This window comes from Rhinolophus ferrumequinum, chromosome 7 (assembly GCF_004115265.2).
Source record: "Rhinolophus ferrumequinum isolate MPI-CBG mRhiFer1 chromosome 7, mRhiFer1_v1.p, whole genome shotgun sequence".
NCBI lineage: Eukaryota > Metazoa > Chordata > Mammalia > Chiroptera > Rhinolophidae > Rhinolophus > Rhinolophus ferrumequinum.
This window is the reverse complement of record NC_046290.1, coordinates 96,637,993-96,652,982: the sequence shown is the minus strand read 5'-3', so window position 1 is coordinate 96,652,982 and position 14,990 is coordinate 96,637,993. Positions and strand designations below refer to the sequence as shown.

Genomic DNA, 14,990 nt, shown 5'->3' with positions numbered 1-14,990 from the left:
GATGCAATCACCGGGAGTTACCTGTGTAAGGCACGGTGAGGGCGTCTGAAACATCATTAGTGTCAGGAGAGCAAAGTCAGACCCAAACACCTCATCAGAAATCATGTGCGTGGGTGAAGGAGAGGAACGAAGTGGACGGAATAATTACGACAGAGGAATTACGAGCTTGACTTTGAGAATCCTAGCTCTGGGATCCAATACTGGGACAGGGAATTAAGAGGGACACGTCAGGGCTGAGAAAAATAGGTAAGGAGACATAGGATAGTGAGGATTTTGTTCGTGAGGAAGATTCCTGTTTATCATGATTCAGACAGCAGGTATTGCTTGTCAAGTTGACAGTTACAAGGGAATTTAAGTTAAAAGGATAAGGAGGTTCCTAAGGTTAAGTTGTAAATCTGATGCAAAAAGGAAGAGGATGAGTCTTTTTAAGCAGAGGATGTGTTTTAAGCACCAGGAACTGTGCTATGTGATTCAGACACTAGTACCGGGCAACCTGTAAAGGAGACCTACAAGGTCGGTAGAGCCGTTTCACAGATCGACGCGGCTCAGAAAACCAAGTTCTTTGCTTAACATCACACAGGTAATAAACAGCTGGACTGCTCTTAAAAGTTGCTGTGTTTGTATTGAACGCCCATGATCAATTCCTAGTTTAAGGTTTTCTTTATTAAGATTCTAACTTTAGCCCCTTAGTTGTGACTTCCTCAGCTGAAAAATTCTGTTAAAGTCAGAAGCAGTACGTTCCCTCTTGAAAAACGAACTCATGGTGAACATTGATATATTCAATGATCCCCCTTCACTTTTCCCTTCATGACTAATCTAAACAAGTTACTATGTATCTTTGAGGTGGACGATCTGAAACTCCGCATACACAAATACTCTCTCCTGGAAGTATGGCTTGGGATATGTAATTTAGAAAAGCCAAGCACATTTGGCTTATAAGCTTTACCCATGAGCCAAATCCTCTAGCTCTACTGGAATTCTTTATTCTTACTCTTTTGCATTTCCAATTAAAAAAAAAAAAGCTGGAATAACGTTGTATCTTACGTAACTGCACTTTAGAGTAAGTGTCAACTGCCAAAGCTTCTAAAAATATGAAAAGTGAGACGACTTCTGGGAACTTTTACCGCAGCTGAAAAACCAGCAGTGGGCATGCTGGCCTAACAGGGACCCAATATACTCTCCCACTTTCAGTAACTTAAGCTGAAGCTACTAAAGAACCAGACAAACTGCATGAGAAAGGGTTTTCAGAAACTGGGCAACAGGCAGTATGGGGCGGTGATCTCAGAGAGAAGGGAAGCAAATGAGGTGAGCCTCACTCATGCTGGGGGATGGGGTGGGTGGGGGTTGGTCATCCCCGAGTTGAGAAGATAGAGTGGATAATCAAAGGAAGCCAGGACAGGTGACAGCTTCCCAGAGAATCACGAAATCTAAAGAAGGTTCACGTCCAGGCTTCGCCTGCATCCACATCAGCGTGTCTGTGGGAGGACAGTACCCGAGGTAAAAGGAGAAACCACAGAAAAGGAGCATGTAACAATGCCCCGAGCTCACACAGGGCACAGAAGGGTTGGTACGCCCACCAGCTGGTGTGGAGAAACCTTGGGATGCCTCGGGAACCAGGCAGAGTATTCAGGACTAGAGAAAACTAGCTTTAGACTAAATGCTGTTTCTATTCTTCTTTCGTCTTTAACAATGTTGTTGCAGAAAGTATGAATTTCAATAATCAATAAGGAATATGCACTAGAAGTATTTTGTAGACAGTCAGGATTGTTGAAGCCCTAATTTTTTCCTACATTATTTCTGTGGTGGTAAAATGCATATAGGAGTATAACATAAAGTTTGACATTTTAACCATTTTAAGTGTACAATTCAGTGATATTAACTAGTCACAATTTGTGTAAAACTATTTCATCACCCCAAATAGAAACTCTGTAACCATCAAGCGGGAACTCCCCCAGCAACCCCCCTTTACACCAGTCCCTGATATCTGCTACTTTCTGTCTCTAGGAATTTGCATAATCTACATACCTCATATAAGTGGAATCACACAATATTTGTCTTTTTTACAACTAGCTTCTTTCACTTAACATAATATTTTCAAGGTTAATTTGTGTTGTAACATGTATGTGAACTTCATTCCTTTTTATGGCTGAATAATATACTATTGTCCATATACGCCATACCATGTTTCCCCTAAAACAAGCCCCAGTGAAGATCATCAGCCAGACAGACGCATTTAGTACGTTATGACGATGTTCCAGAAGAAGATGACATGACTGTACTTGAATAAATGTAGACTGTTGAACATGAAAAAATAAGACATTCCCTGAAAATATGTTCTAATGCATCTTTTGGAGCAAAACTTAATATAAGACCGGTCTCATTTTCGGGGAAATATGGTATTTTGTTTATCCATTCAGCTGCTGAGGGACCCTTGTGTTGTTCCCACCTTTTGGTTACTGAATGCTGGAATGAACACTGGAGGATAAGTATCTGAGTACCTGTTTTCAACGTGTTTCAGTATATACCTAAGAGGAGTTGGTAGGGATATGATGTTTCTGTATTTAGCTTTTTGAGGAAGTACCAAGCTATTTTCTACAACGGCTGCACTATTTTACATTCCCACCGGCGTGTACAAAGGTTCCAATTTCTCCATATCCTTGCCAACACTTATTTCCTTAAAAAAAAAATTGTAGCCACCTCAGCAGATACGAAGTGCTATTTCATTATGGTTTACATTTTTATTTCCCTAATGACTAATGATGATGAGCAGCTTTCATATGCATACTGGACAACTGTATGCATATCTTCTTTGCCCAAATGTATATTCGAGTTCTTTGCCCACTTTTAAATTGGTTTGTTATTGTTGAATTGTAGGAGTTCTTCATATATCTAGATATTAAACCTGTATCAGTTACATGATTTGCAAATATTTTCTCACAATCTTTTCACTTTCTTGATAATGCCCTTTGATGCACAAAGTTTTTAATTTCAATGAAGTCCAATTTATCTATTTTCCTTTTTGTTGCTCAGGCTCTTGGTGTCATATCTAGAAAGCCACTGCCAATTCAAGGTCATAAAGAATAACCCATGTGTTTTCTTCTAAGAGCTGTATGGTTTTTGTTCTTACATTTTGGTCACTGATTCATTCTGAGTTAAGTTTTGTACATGGCGTGACACAGGGCTCCAACATCGTTCTTTTGCTTGGGGAGATCCATCTGTCCCAGTACCATCTGTTGAAGAGAAAATCTTTCCCAGTGGAATGGTCTTGGCACTCCTGTCAAAACTCAGTTGGCCAGAGATGTATGGGTTTATTTCTGGACTCTCAATTCTAGTCCACTGCTCTCTCTGACTGTCCTCAGACCATTACCACTCTGTTTTGATTACCGTGGCTTTGTAATAAGTTTTGAAAGTAGGAAGTGTAAGTCTCCTAACTTTGTTCTTCTTTTTCAACATTGTGTTTTCTGCCAGGAGGCCTCATGCCATCCCATATGAATCAGAGTATCTGTTTTTCCATTTCTGCAAAAAGACTGTTGGAATTTTCACAGGCATTGCACTGAATCTATAAATTGCTTTGGGCAATATTGGCATCTTAACATTAAATCTTCCTATCCATAAACATGGGATATCTTTTGCCAATTTCTTTTGATCCAATGAAAAGTAAGTTAAGGGCAACCAGTCAAAGGATCTCAATGACTGTGCTTTTGTCCCCTGACCTATGTGGCTCTCACTTCTCTGCCCTATGATGAAATCATAACGAACTAATCCTGCAATGATTTCCAGCCCAAAGAGACCTTGTAGTAAAAGCGAAACAGCTCTCGCTCTGACCCTCACTCTCCACCTCTTTCTCTCTCTCACTCCCTCTCCCTCCCGTCCCCCTTCCCTCTCCCCCACCTCACTAGACCTGTTCTCTTCCCTGAGAATGTATCACTAATAAACCCTGTTTGAATATTTAAAAAAAAGGCAAAACAAAATCTTAGAAGAACAGCTACTGAAGTATTAAGTATTGTTAACATTACAACATAAGTAAGAAATATTGTTATAGCAATAGTTTTAGCATTATAATTTATAGTTGCATCATAAAATTAATGACACATAAACACACAAAGAAATATTCTTTTACACAGACATACTCATACAGCAAAAGCTGAGTTAGTATTCTTTATATACGTAACTGACATTATGCAATATTAAAAGAAGAAGAGGCAATTATCTACAAGACATTAAAAGTACTATAGAAACAATTATACTTTGTTTATCCCACTTAATCCTTGTAAGAGTTCAACGTTCCATATATCACATCTCACCCTCGATCTCACAGACTTTCCTGAGAGGTGTAGGAAGCTAACTGTCTCAGGTTGTCCACTTGGCTGATGGAGAACCGGGTGGCAGGTTATTGTAGGAACAACTCCAGGTACTGCAATGGTCCCCAGCCTTTTATGCTTATGGAAACCTCTCAGTAAAAAAAGGTTTTGAGCACATTCTTAAGATAAGTGTGTTTATAAATTCTATAGACAAACTATTCCCTGCTTATTAAATTGGGTATCAGTGAAGTTTAATTACTTTTAGGCCAAAAATAAATAAGTACTAACGTTTTCCTCTGGCGGCACAGCGGGTCACCCTGTGCACCATGAAGGTGTCAACTGCGTTAGAGCATCCAAGGAAGAAGAGGTGGATGGCTTGACTCCTATTATACACCCTGACAGTGTCTTCTTGAAACTCAGACCCTGAACTGCTGCATCTGCATCTTTCTTAAGAGTATTGTCTCCTTGGTCGGCTGATGTTCCTGTGTTGGTATCAATAATAAAAATTTCTCTCCCTACTCCATCTGTTTCACAACAATGTTTCCAAGTGTTGCTCTCAGGGACAAAGATAGGTCAAGAATCTTGTTATATGACATGTTAGGGAAGAAGGCAAGAGCATCCCAAGGGGCCCGGGTGCTTCTCGGAAGTGACAAAGCGAGTCGGGCCTGTTGGCGGACAGGAGACCGGAGAGGGCTTACAGCCAGGTCTAGAGAGTGACAGATCCCTCAAGAGGTTCGCACAAGTCTCTCCCCGAGAAATCAGTCAGGAAATTTAATTCCTTTGCTGGCCAAGTAAGTGACTGGTTAGTCACCCCTCCCAACAGAAATAAACTGGCAGCAAGGCATTGTTACCAGTCTCACAGGTGAAGAAATCACATAGAGCTCCCAGCTGAAGGATGTCGTTTTCCCAGTTGTAGCGCTGCCTATTTCTTTCATTGAACACTGATATTAAAAGTGTTATCATTTTCCTTTGTTATCTGTTTTTGCTGAGGTGACAAATACTCCCACCTACCTTATAATTTGTGAAACTAGAAACATTTTCGGGCAAACTAGAAAATGGAATGACACTGTAACGCAAGGCTCAACCACGCGTACATCACGAAAGGGGAACGTGTGGGAGCAGGATATGCAAAGAGGTGTGAAGGCAGGGAGTGATGGAGGCTGAGACCTGCCCCACGGAACACATGGGCTGGTGCTTTTGTCTGATCCTTTCATACTTACGTCGCTGAGCCTCTCCCGGGAGCTGCTCCTGGGGAAGCCCTTGGACTCCCCACTGGCGCTCTCGCTGTCGCTGTCCCTGCAGCTGTTCTGTCCTGGCTTGAGCTACAGGCAAGACAAGAGAAACAAGGAAAGTCAGTGGTCTCCTCACACAGCTGCTTCTTTGCCCCTGTTCTTCAAGCCTGGTCAAAAGGGAATCATTTAAGTTCCTGATCTTTAACATTTTCTCAGTTTCTGAACGGTGCCAGGCAAGCTGCCATAGAAAGAAACACAGAGGGCAGGATAAGCAAAACATTCCCCATAAAATGCCACTGGAGATAAAACACTGAGCAAGTCTTACATACTCATAAACAAGTGAGAAGTTAAACAAAGGTGCGTAAGTCTTGGAAAGTAATCTTCCCTCAGATTTTTCCTCTGTTCCATTGTGATTTCTTTTGTGGATAATAAAAACACCCAAAACACTGAATATGCTCTAGTCAAATTACACCAACTATGACTTCCCACCTTATTTCTTCTGTCCTCTTCTGAAACAACAACAACAAAACAGAACAAAACATAAGGTTTCTTATCCTGAAAGAAAAGGATGAGATGCTAGATGTTAAACTGTAAGCACTGAGAAGACACTTAAGGATTCTGTTTGATGAGACAACATTCTGGAGGTCTCCTACCAGATATGCAGCTTAAGTAAATTAAGGCAGCACTCATTCAACAAATAGGTATTAAGCCCCACATTTGGGCCTGGTAGTAAGCACTGGAGATATGGTGCCAAACAAAAAATAACCAAACCAAACCAAAACAAACGAAAAAAACCTTGGGTCCTATGGAGCTTACATTTTAGCACTTTCTACGCATTTACCCAGCTCTGATTTCCATAAAAATGAGCAAACACACAGAATTGCAAACATCAGTCTGTGTGAGACTGAGTCACACACATATGGAAGATAAGTCGACCTGTGACGTCCTCAGCAACCCCATATGCAGAGACCCCAAGCAATTCATGCAGCTTACAAGACCGGGCCCCTTTACAACGTTCTAGCAAGGCAGTACAAGCAAAGCGAGTGTAACAACACAAGGAAATACATGCTACATGAAAACCCAAAGTAGCCAGTGACGTTCGGAGGAGAAGTGCTTGCTTGGGTTTTAAAAGTGGACTGAGCTCATATGGCTGAGAGGAAAGAAGACACTTCTGGAGAAAGGCAGAAAGCAAAGGCAAGGAGAAGAACTTGCGTGGACACGATCAGGCTCTTCCCAGAAACAGGGTTCCTTTGGGGAAGAAACAGGGAGAAACATTACAGAGGGGTGCATGGGTCAGAACACGGAAAATCTCAAACAAAAGACAAGCCCCATATTTCTGGGCAAGAGAACTTGAAAGAGCAAGCAAGGGTAACAGGTAGCAAAATTTCTGCCCACAGGTTTCCATGTGGCTCTGGGCCAAGGGGAAGACGACGCAACATGAATGGACAATACATCTGTATCGGCATTCCTGTACTTGCATGTGCCTCTTTCCAGACTGCAGCTCACACCCCATCTTTGATCGTGCAATCTAATCAGCTATCCAAATATCCCCACGATACAGAGCATTCTTTTTTACTTTCAACCTTTCTACAAATCCACTTTTACCACTTTTTTCTAAAATCCCATACTCCAGAAGTCTTCTGTAATGGAAACCCCCAAAATGATGCTAATTTTATTTTGTATCCTCCTGAGCTCTTAAGTACTTAGTTTCCTCCTAAGTTACTGCAAAACCTGCTAATTCTCAGCTAATTCGGATGCAAGCTATGTGAGCCTTTTCTTATTACTATGGAATACAAGTTCAGAATATTGTCATTCTCTTAAGTTTTCATTTTTATACTTACAATAAAGGGGGATTTAATCTAAAATGAACATCACTTTTAATTTCTTAACGCGTCATGTCCATTTCTGCCCTCTTCTTTTCACACTAGATTTCCTCTGTCTGGAATGCTCACTCTCACCTTCTCTGTGCTTTCCAAGTCATGATTTTATTAAAGCTCAGAAATAATAGTATATCCTCCACTAGTCTTTGAAGAGCTCTTTCTTTCTGTATTTATGTTTTAACATATGCCCTCATAGTTAGCTAGCATATCACTCTTTCTTAAATGCCTTTGATAATTATCACATATTTTAAAGTTTAAAACAGCCTGTTATACACATTTTTACTGATGATAAATCTGTGCGTAGAGTGGGCCCTAATTCATAAGCAATGGCAGAAGTCTCAGGCCACTGGAGCACTGAGTTAAGTACAGGCAGGTAAAGCTACCGCCACTGTATGGATGAAGCAACAAACAGAGCCACTGACGTGCTCAGAACCAGGCACAAGATCCAGGACCAGCCCACGCCTACAGCCTCCTGCTCACTGCATTTTAATGCTCAGTGCCCAGGTCGATGTTTATATTGAACATGGAAATAATCAGTCTGCAGCATATTCACAGCTCTGCGGGATGCATTTTTAATACATTTGTGGTATCTGACTGCATTCACAAAGAACACTTATTAGGTGATATTTGATCAAGAGATGTTCATTAAAACCTCAGTCCCCCAACTTACTTGAGAAATGAACATCCAGGAGGTAATTAAGGATACAAAGACATGAAACTTTTCCTAATATCTAGTTGGCTTAACAGAATCTGGATTTCGCATTTGGGCCTTTTCCCCACTTCTTCATGAAAGGAAATAAGTTCAACAAGGCCCAATGAGAGCCTCCAGTCGCCCTGACGTAAATTATCTGACTAAATGTTGATCTAGGCTAAGGGCAAAAGCCAAGAAAGGCTGAGAGGAAGCAGCTCGCTCGCCACCCCTGTGCTCTGCCAGCACAAGCACTCGAGCGAATGTTCTTCAGAGAGCCTTACATAAAATCCACCCCACATACCTCTTTTTCCTCCAAAGCCAGGCTCAAGTTTAAAGGAAACTTAGGATTTTAAGCTGTCAGACAGCTCAATATTTCAAAGAAATGGATTGACTACAGTAAGTACTAAAGCTAAACCACACGATTTCAGGCAAAAGAAGTATTCATTCCTAATCCCATGAATACATTTAAAACTGGCACTTTCAGCCACATCCAATGGATCATTTGGGGTAGCGTAACTAACTCAGAAGTTGTAATCCTTTACCTGAAGTCCCCAGCTATTACGTGCAACCAAGAGACATCACAAAGGCCAGGTGCTGGCTGAAACATTTAAGGACTCGAGAAGAATTGATCTGCTTACATTGATCTCTCCTAGCATCCATGGCAGTGCTGCTATAAGAAAGCTGTGCTCTAACTGATGGAATGAGATTTCTTACTATCAGCTGGTATTAGGCTGATGCAAAAGTAATTGCGGTTTTTGCAATTATTTTTAAGCTTTTAAACTGCAATTACTTTTGCACCAATCTAATAGATACCTCAGGACCTCGTTTATTTAACAATTATTGTAATTTATTCTCTAGTTCCAGAAGTTCCTTCCCATTAGAGTATTATATGTTTTAGTCACCAGAATTAAAACAGACAAGAGGACACTAGTTGTCTGGCATGAGTGACAGGAATTCCATCAATAAGATTAACATCTTTTATAAAATATAAGAAGCCATTTTGTTTTTCATTAGAGTTCACTGTCAACAATATATTCTCCAAACTGAAACTGTGAGCTCATTACAGACTTAACTGTTATTAATGGCTATTTAAGAAAATAACCATCCATGGTTTGATCAAAGTCCCATCACCCGGACTGAGTGAAGGTGCAGAATTCGGGGCACACGTGCCCAGGTCTGAGAGCTTCCTCCACCGTTCTTTTCAGCTGGAATATGGCAAGTCCCAACAAGATGCTAGCTGCTCAGCAGTTGTCATTAACCCTTCAAACAAAATTCATAGAAGAATAAAGTACGCGGAGAAGATATCTGTGTCTGAAACTCGAGAGGACTGATGTGAATTATGCAGCGCCACGCAGCAAAGCATCCAGAAGTAATCTCCCACCGCAGCTGTAGTTCCTCAGAGCAGCATAAATCCTATCTCAGACTGCTGAGTTCTCTGACAGGGATCTAAATGAACTTGATGCAAGGTGTTTCAAATGTTTCAATAAGCACAGAGTCTTCTCTCATTCAATGACATTTTTTAACTCACCTTCACTAACATCAAAGCAGCAAGTATTTAATCTTGTACAAAAGTTTTTGTTTTGTTTTTTCAAAAAATAGCTGTCCACAAATGGGAAAGTTTCATGATTGGATGGGATCTGTACTATTCTATTCCTTAGGCTATAAAAGGTATTTCAAATGAGAGACACAGAACCAAACTAAAGAACTTAATGAAAAAGCTGACATATCAAAATGAGTTAACAAGAAATAACTACTACAAATAAAACTATAAAGTTGAGGAGAAAAAAAAAACATTTTCTTAAGACATGAATATTTTGTATGAATAATAATGAATATTTTGTAGAATAATAACATTTAATGTATCCGAAGAAATTGTGCCAAAAAGCTAAAAGTTAAATTCTGGAAACTAGGGCAGGGTAAGGAATTTGTGCAAAATTTCTCTGGGATCACAGAATCAGAAGTTATCTTATTATTGCCTTCAATAGTTAGAGAAAGAAGTTTAAGCAAGAACTTGATAATCTTGAAGTTAACTGTTAGTAAAATTTAGATATTATAAATACTTATATTCCAAATCATTATCAAACATAAAAGGATAAAAATCATAATCAATAGAGAAATGGAGACAAAATAAAAGAGCTAGCAAGACAGCAAAAGTATGTGACTAAGTTTATTGGTTATAATAACATACATGGATTAAGCTCCCATTATTTAGAAAAAGCAAGGACTCCAGTTTGTACTGATTAAAATAAATATTCAATGATTTGTTAATTAAAAAGACTCCTAAATTTAAAAAATAGGAAAAAAGACAAAGTATTACAAATAAATGGCTAGCTGAAGTCATATTGTTAAAGATAGTCACTTTATAGTAGTGACAAAATGTGCAATCTTATCTTTATACTTCTGTACTTACACTAAGGGAATAAGGTATAAACCTTCATAGGACGATATATAAAGTAAAAAATATTTTAAGTAATAAAGGAAATCAACAGAAGGTAGGAGAGTTTGGCATCCTACTAATCAGGGAGCAAGTAAACAAACTAATAGAAAGGACTTACAGGTTAAAAATTCAGTCTGACTTAGGCAAAATGTAGTAAATATTGGTAAGAAACCACACGTTCTAAAGCATCCATAGGAAATTACCACCAACTGAAGATGGATTAGGTCACAAAGAATATCAAACTAAGATTCAAAATGTAGAAATTACTTAAGCAGCCTTCTCGCTGGTGAAAATTATGATATTTTAATCTAAATAGCCATATCACCAAAAGATTTTAAAAACTATATCTTTAAAAATTCTCTCCACAATTATAATTGAGTCAAAGAGAAAATCACAAACACACTATTTGTATTAAAAAATGAAAATTATAAACATGTAAGTTAAAAATTTTACAGGACCCATAAAATCTGTGCAGGCTAACTCATGTATTTTCAATAAAACAGAAAATAACAGAAAAAAATAGCTTAATTATAGAAATCATAAAGAACAAAAATAAATAAGATCAAAAAAGCAACTATAGGGAAAATTAGAGCAAGGAGATTCTAAAAATGAAAATTAAACATTGAATTGGAAATTAAATTATTGTACAATAAATTAGAGTAAAATTAGAGCAAAACCTACAAAGACAAAAAAGAGAAACTTTTTACAAATCTAATAAAGAGATAAAAAAGCAATACCGCATCCCGGCCAGCAGCGGCGGCAAAATCTCGGCCCGCGGAGGCAGTGGCAGTGGCGAAAACCACAGTGGCACCCGCAGTGCCAAACACACACGGGATCCCAGGGTGGAACAGAGTACACAAAAACCAGGAGGGCCCAGCTTAAGAGGAACAAGATTCAACATATCCAGAGGCCAACTCCAGACCAAACCAGAGTACCACCAGGTTTGACCTACAAGTCACACACCCAGAGGGAATTCTCTGCAGGCACAAGAGCCCATAGAGGCCAAACCACATTTAAGTGGTCAACCCTCACGCAGCAGAACGCCCTGCAGTGGGCAGAGCCAAGTCTCACAACTAGTCAGCCTAGGAGTTAACCCCACCTACTCACAAGCAAAAAGCAATTGAAGTCTTCTTGAACAGGACAATATACACAAGAGTCACCTTTGGAGCACACGAAGAGGAGAAGAATGAAGTAGAGCAAGTCAAATATAAAGGACACATACTACAGAAGATAACCCAGCAAGAACTAAGAACTCTAGGGGATCTACCTAATACATCAAAGCAAACACAGAGAGTCAGCCAGAATGGGGAAACAAAGATACACGTCCCAAATAAAAGAGCAGAAGAAACCTCCACAACTGGAACCAAATGAAGTAGAGGTAACCAACCTTTCAGAGACAGAGTTCAGAACACTGGTGATAAGAATGTTTAAGGAGCTTAGAGAAGACATAACGAAGGATGTAGAAATCATAACGAACAACCAGTTAGAACTAAAGAACACAATTACCGAAATTAAGAACTCACTTGAAGGAATTACCAGCAGGTTAGATGAAGCAGAGGATCGAATCAGCGACTTAGAAGACAAGGTAGCAGAGATCACCCAAGCGGAACAACAGAAAGAAAAAAAGAATAAAAAGCAATGAGGATGGCTTAAGAGACCTCTGGGATAACATCAAGCACAACAACATGCGCATCACAGGAATACCAGAAGGTGAAGAGAGGAAGCAAGGGATTGAGAACATATTTGAAGTAATAATGTCCGAAAACTTCCCCAACCTGATGAAGGACATACAAGCCCAGGAAGTGCAGAGAGTTCCAACCTGGATAAACCCAAACAGGTCCACACCAAGACACGTTATAGTTAAAATGGCAAAGCTTAAAGACAAAGAGAGAATCCTAAAAGCAGCAAGAGAAAGACAGAGGGTTACATACAAGGGAACTCCCATAAGACTATCAAATGACTTCTACAGAAACATTGATGGCCAGGAGGGAATGGCAGGAGATACTCAAAGTGATGGAAAACAAAGGCCTACAACCTAGATTGTTTTATCCAGCAAGGCTATCATTTAAAGTTGATGGAGAGATAAAGAGCTTTCCAGAAAAAAATAAGCTAAAGGAATTAATTTATTACCACGTAGCCAGCATTGCAAGAAATACTAAAAGGACTTCTACAAATAGAAGAAAGATCAAAACAATCTAACTACAAATTTAAAAATGGCAATAACTATGTACCTATCAATAATCACTTTAAATGTAAACGGATTAAATGCTCCAATCAAGAGACACAGGGTGGCTGACTGGATAAGAAAGCAAGACCCTTGTATATGCTGTATACAAGAGACTCACCTCAGAACAAAACACACACAGGCTGAAAGTGAAGAGTTGGAGTAAGATATTTCATGCAAATGGAAATGAGAAAAAAGCTGGAGTTGCAATCCTTATATCTGACAAAATAGACTTTAAAATGAAGAACATATTAAAAGATAAAGATGGGCACTATATAATAATAAAGGGATCGATCCGACAAGAGGACATAACCCTAGTAAACATCTATGCACCCAACATAGGAGCACTTAAGTATGTAAAACAGACACTGACTGACATAAAGACAGAGATCAACAGTAACACTATCATAGTAGGGGACTTCAACACACCTCTGACAACCAGGGACAGGTCTTCCAGACAGAAAATCAATATGGAAACAACAGCCTTAAATGATACATTGGACCACTTGGATTTAATCGATATTTTCAGAGCATTTCACCCCAGTGCTGCAAAATACACGTTTTTCTCAAGCGCACATGGAACGTTTTCCAAGATAGACCATATGTTAGGCCACAAAACAAGTCTTGATAAATTAAAAAAAATTGAAATCATACCAATTGTCTTCTCTGATCACAACGCTATGAAATTGGAAATGAACTACAGGAAAAAAACTGGAAGACACACCAATTCATGGAGGTTGAATAACTTATTACTAAATAATGAATGGGTCAAGCAGGAGATCAAGGAAGAAATCAAAAGATATCTCGTGACAAACGAAAATGAAAACACGACGACCCAAAAATCTATGGGATGCCGCGAAAGCAGTCTTAAGAGGGAAATTCATAGCTTTGCAGGCCTACCTAAAGAAACAAGAAACATCACTAATCAACAGTTTATCTTCACACTTAAGGGATCTGGAAAAAGAACAGCAAAATAAGCCCAAAGGGAGTATAAGGAAGGCGATAATAAAGATCAGAGCAGAAATAAATGATATAGAAACCAGAAAAGCAATACAAAAGATCAATGAATCCAAGAGTTGGTTCTTAGAGAAGATAAACAAAATTGACAAACCATTAGCCAGACTCATTAAAAAAAAAAAAGAGGGGACCCAAATTAATAAAATCAGAAATGAAAGAGAAGTGACAACAGACACCGCAGGAATACAAAAAATTTTAAGAAATTACTATGAGCAACTATATGCCAACAAATTTGACAATCTGGAAGAAATGGACAATTTTCTAGAGGTGTACAACCTTCCAAGGATAACTCAAGAAGAAACAGAAAACATGAATAGACTGATTACCACCAGGGAAATTGAATCAGTAATCAACAATCTCCCAACAAACAAAAACCCTGGACCAGATGGCTTTACAGGTGAATTTTACAAAACGTTCAAAAAAGAATTATCACCTATTCTCCTCAAGCTCTTCCAAAAAATCCAGAAGGAGGGAAGACTCCCAAACACTTTTTACGAAGCCATTATCACCCTGATCCCAAAATCAGACAAAGACACCACAAAAAAAGAAAACTACAGGCCGATATCTCTAATGAACATAGATGCAAAAATCCTCAACAAAATATTAGCGAACAGAATTCAGCAATACATTAAAAAGATCATACACCATGATCAAGTGGGATTCATCCCTGGTATGCAAGGGTGGTTCAACATCTGCAAATCAATTAATGTGATAGACCACATTAACAAAATGAAAAATAAAAATCACATGATCATATCAATAGATGCAGAAAAAGCATTTGATAAAATCCAACAGCCATTTATGATAAAAACCCTTAAGAAAGTGGGAATAGAGGGATCATATCTCAACGTAATAAAGGCCATATATGACAAACCCACAGCTAACATTATACTCAATGGGGAAAAGCTAAAACCATTCCCCCTAAGATCAGGAACAAGGCAAGGTTGCCCACTATCTCCGCTTCTATTCAACATAGTGCTGGAAGTTCTAGCCACAGCAATCAGACAAGAAAAAGAAACAAAAGGCATCCAAATTGGTAAGGAGGAAGTAAAATTATCATTATATGCAGATGATATGATACTATATATAGAGAACCCTAAAGACTTCACCAAGAAGCTATTAGAGCTGATAGATGAATTTAGTAAAGTAGAATACAAAATTAATATTCAGAAATCAGTTGCATTTGTATATACCAATAATAAAACATC

The 14,990-nt window shown here is 38.9% G+C and overlaps 1 protein-coding gene across 6 annotated transcripts in view; it reads right to left on the bottom strand.

The window, feature by feature from the left end:
* Window positions 1-14,990, bottom strand: part of AUTS2 (activator of transcription and developmental regulator AUTS2) — a 1,097,126-nt gene that overhangs the window by 608,072 nt on the left and 474,064 nt on the right. For all 6 annotated transcript variants that reach the window (XM_033111212.1, XM_033111210.1, XM_033111211.1 and 3 more), the window contains one exon: window positions 5,522-5,623. In XM_033111212.1, the coding sequence (XP_032967103.1) occupies window positions 5,522-5,623 (102 nt within the window). The remainder of the gene's footprint in view (window positions 1-5,521; window positions 5,624-14,990) is intronic.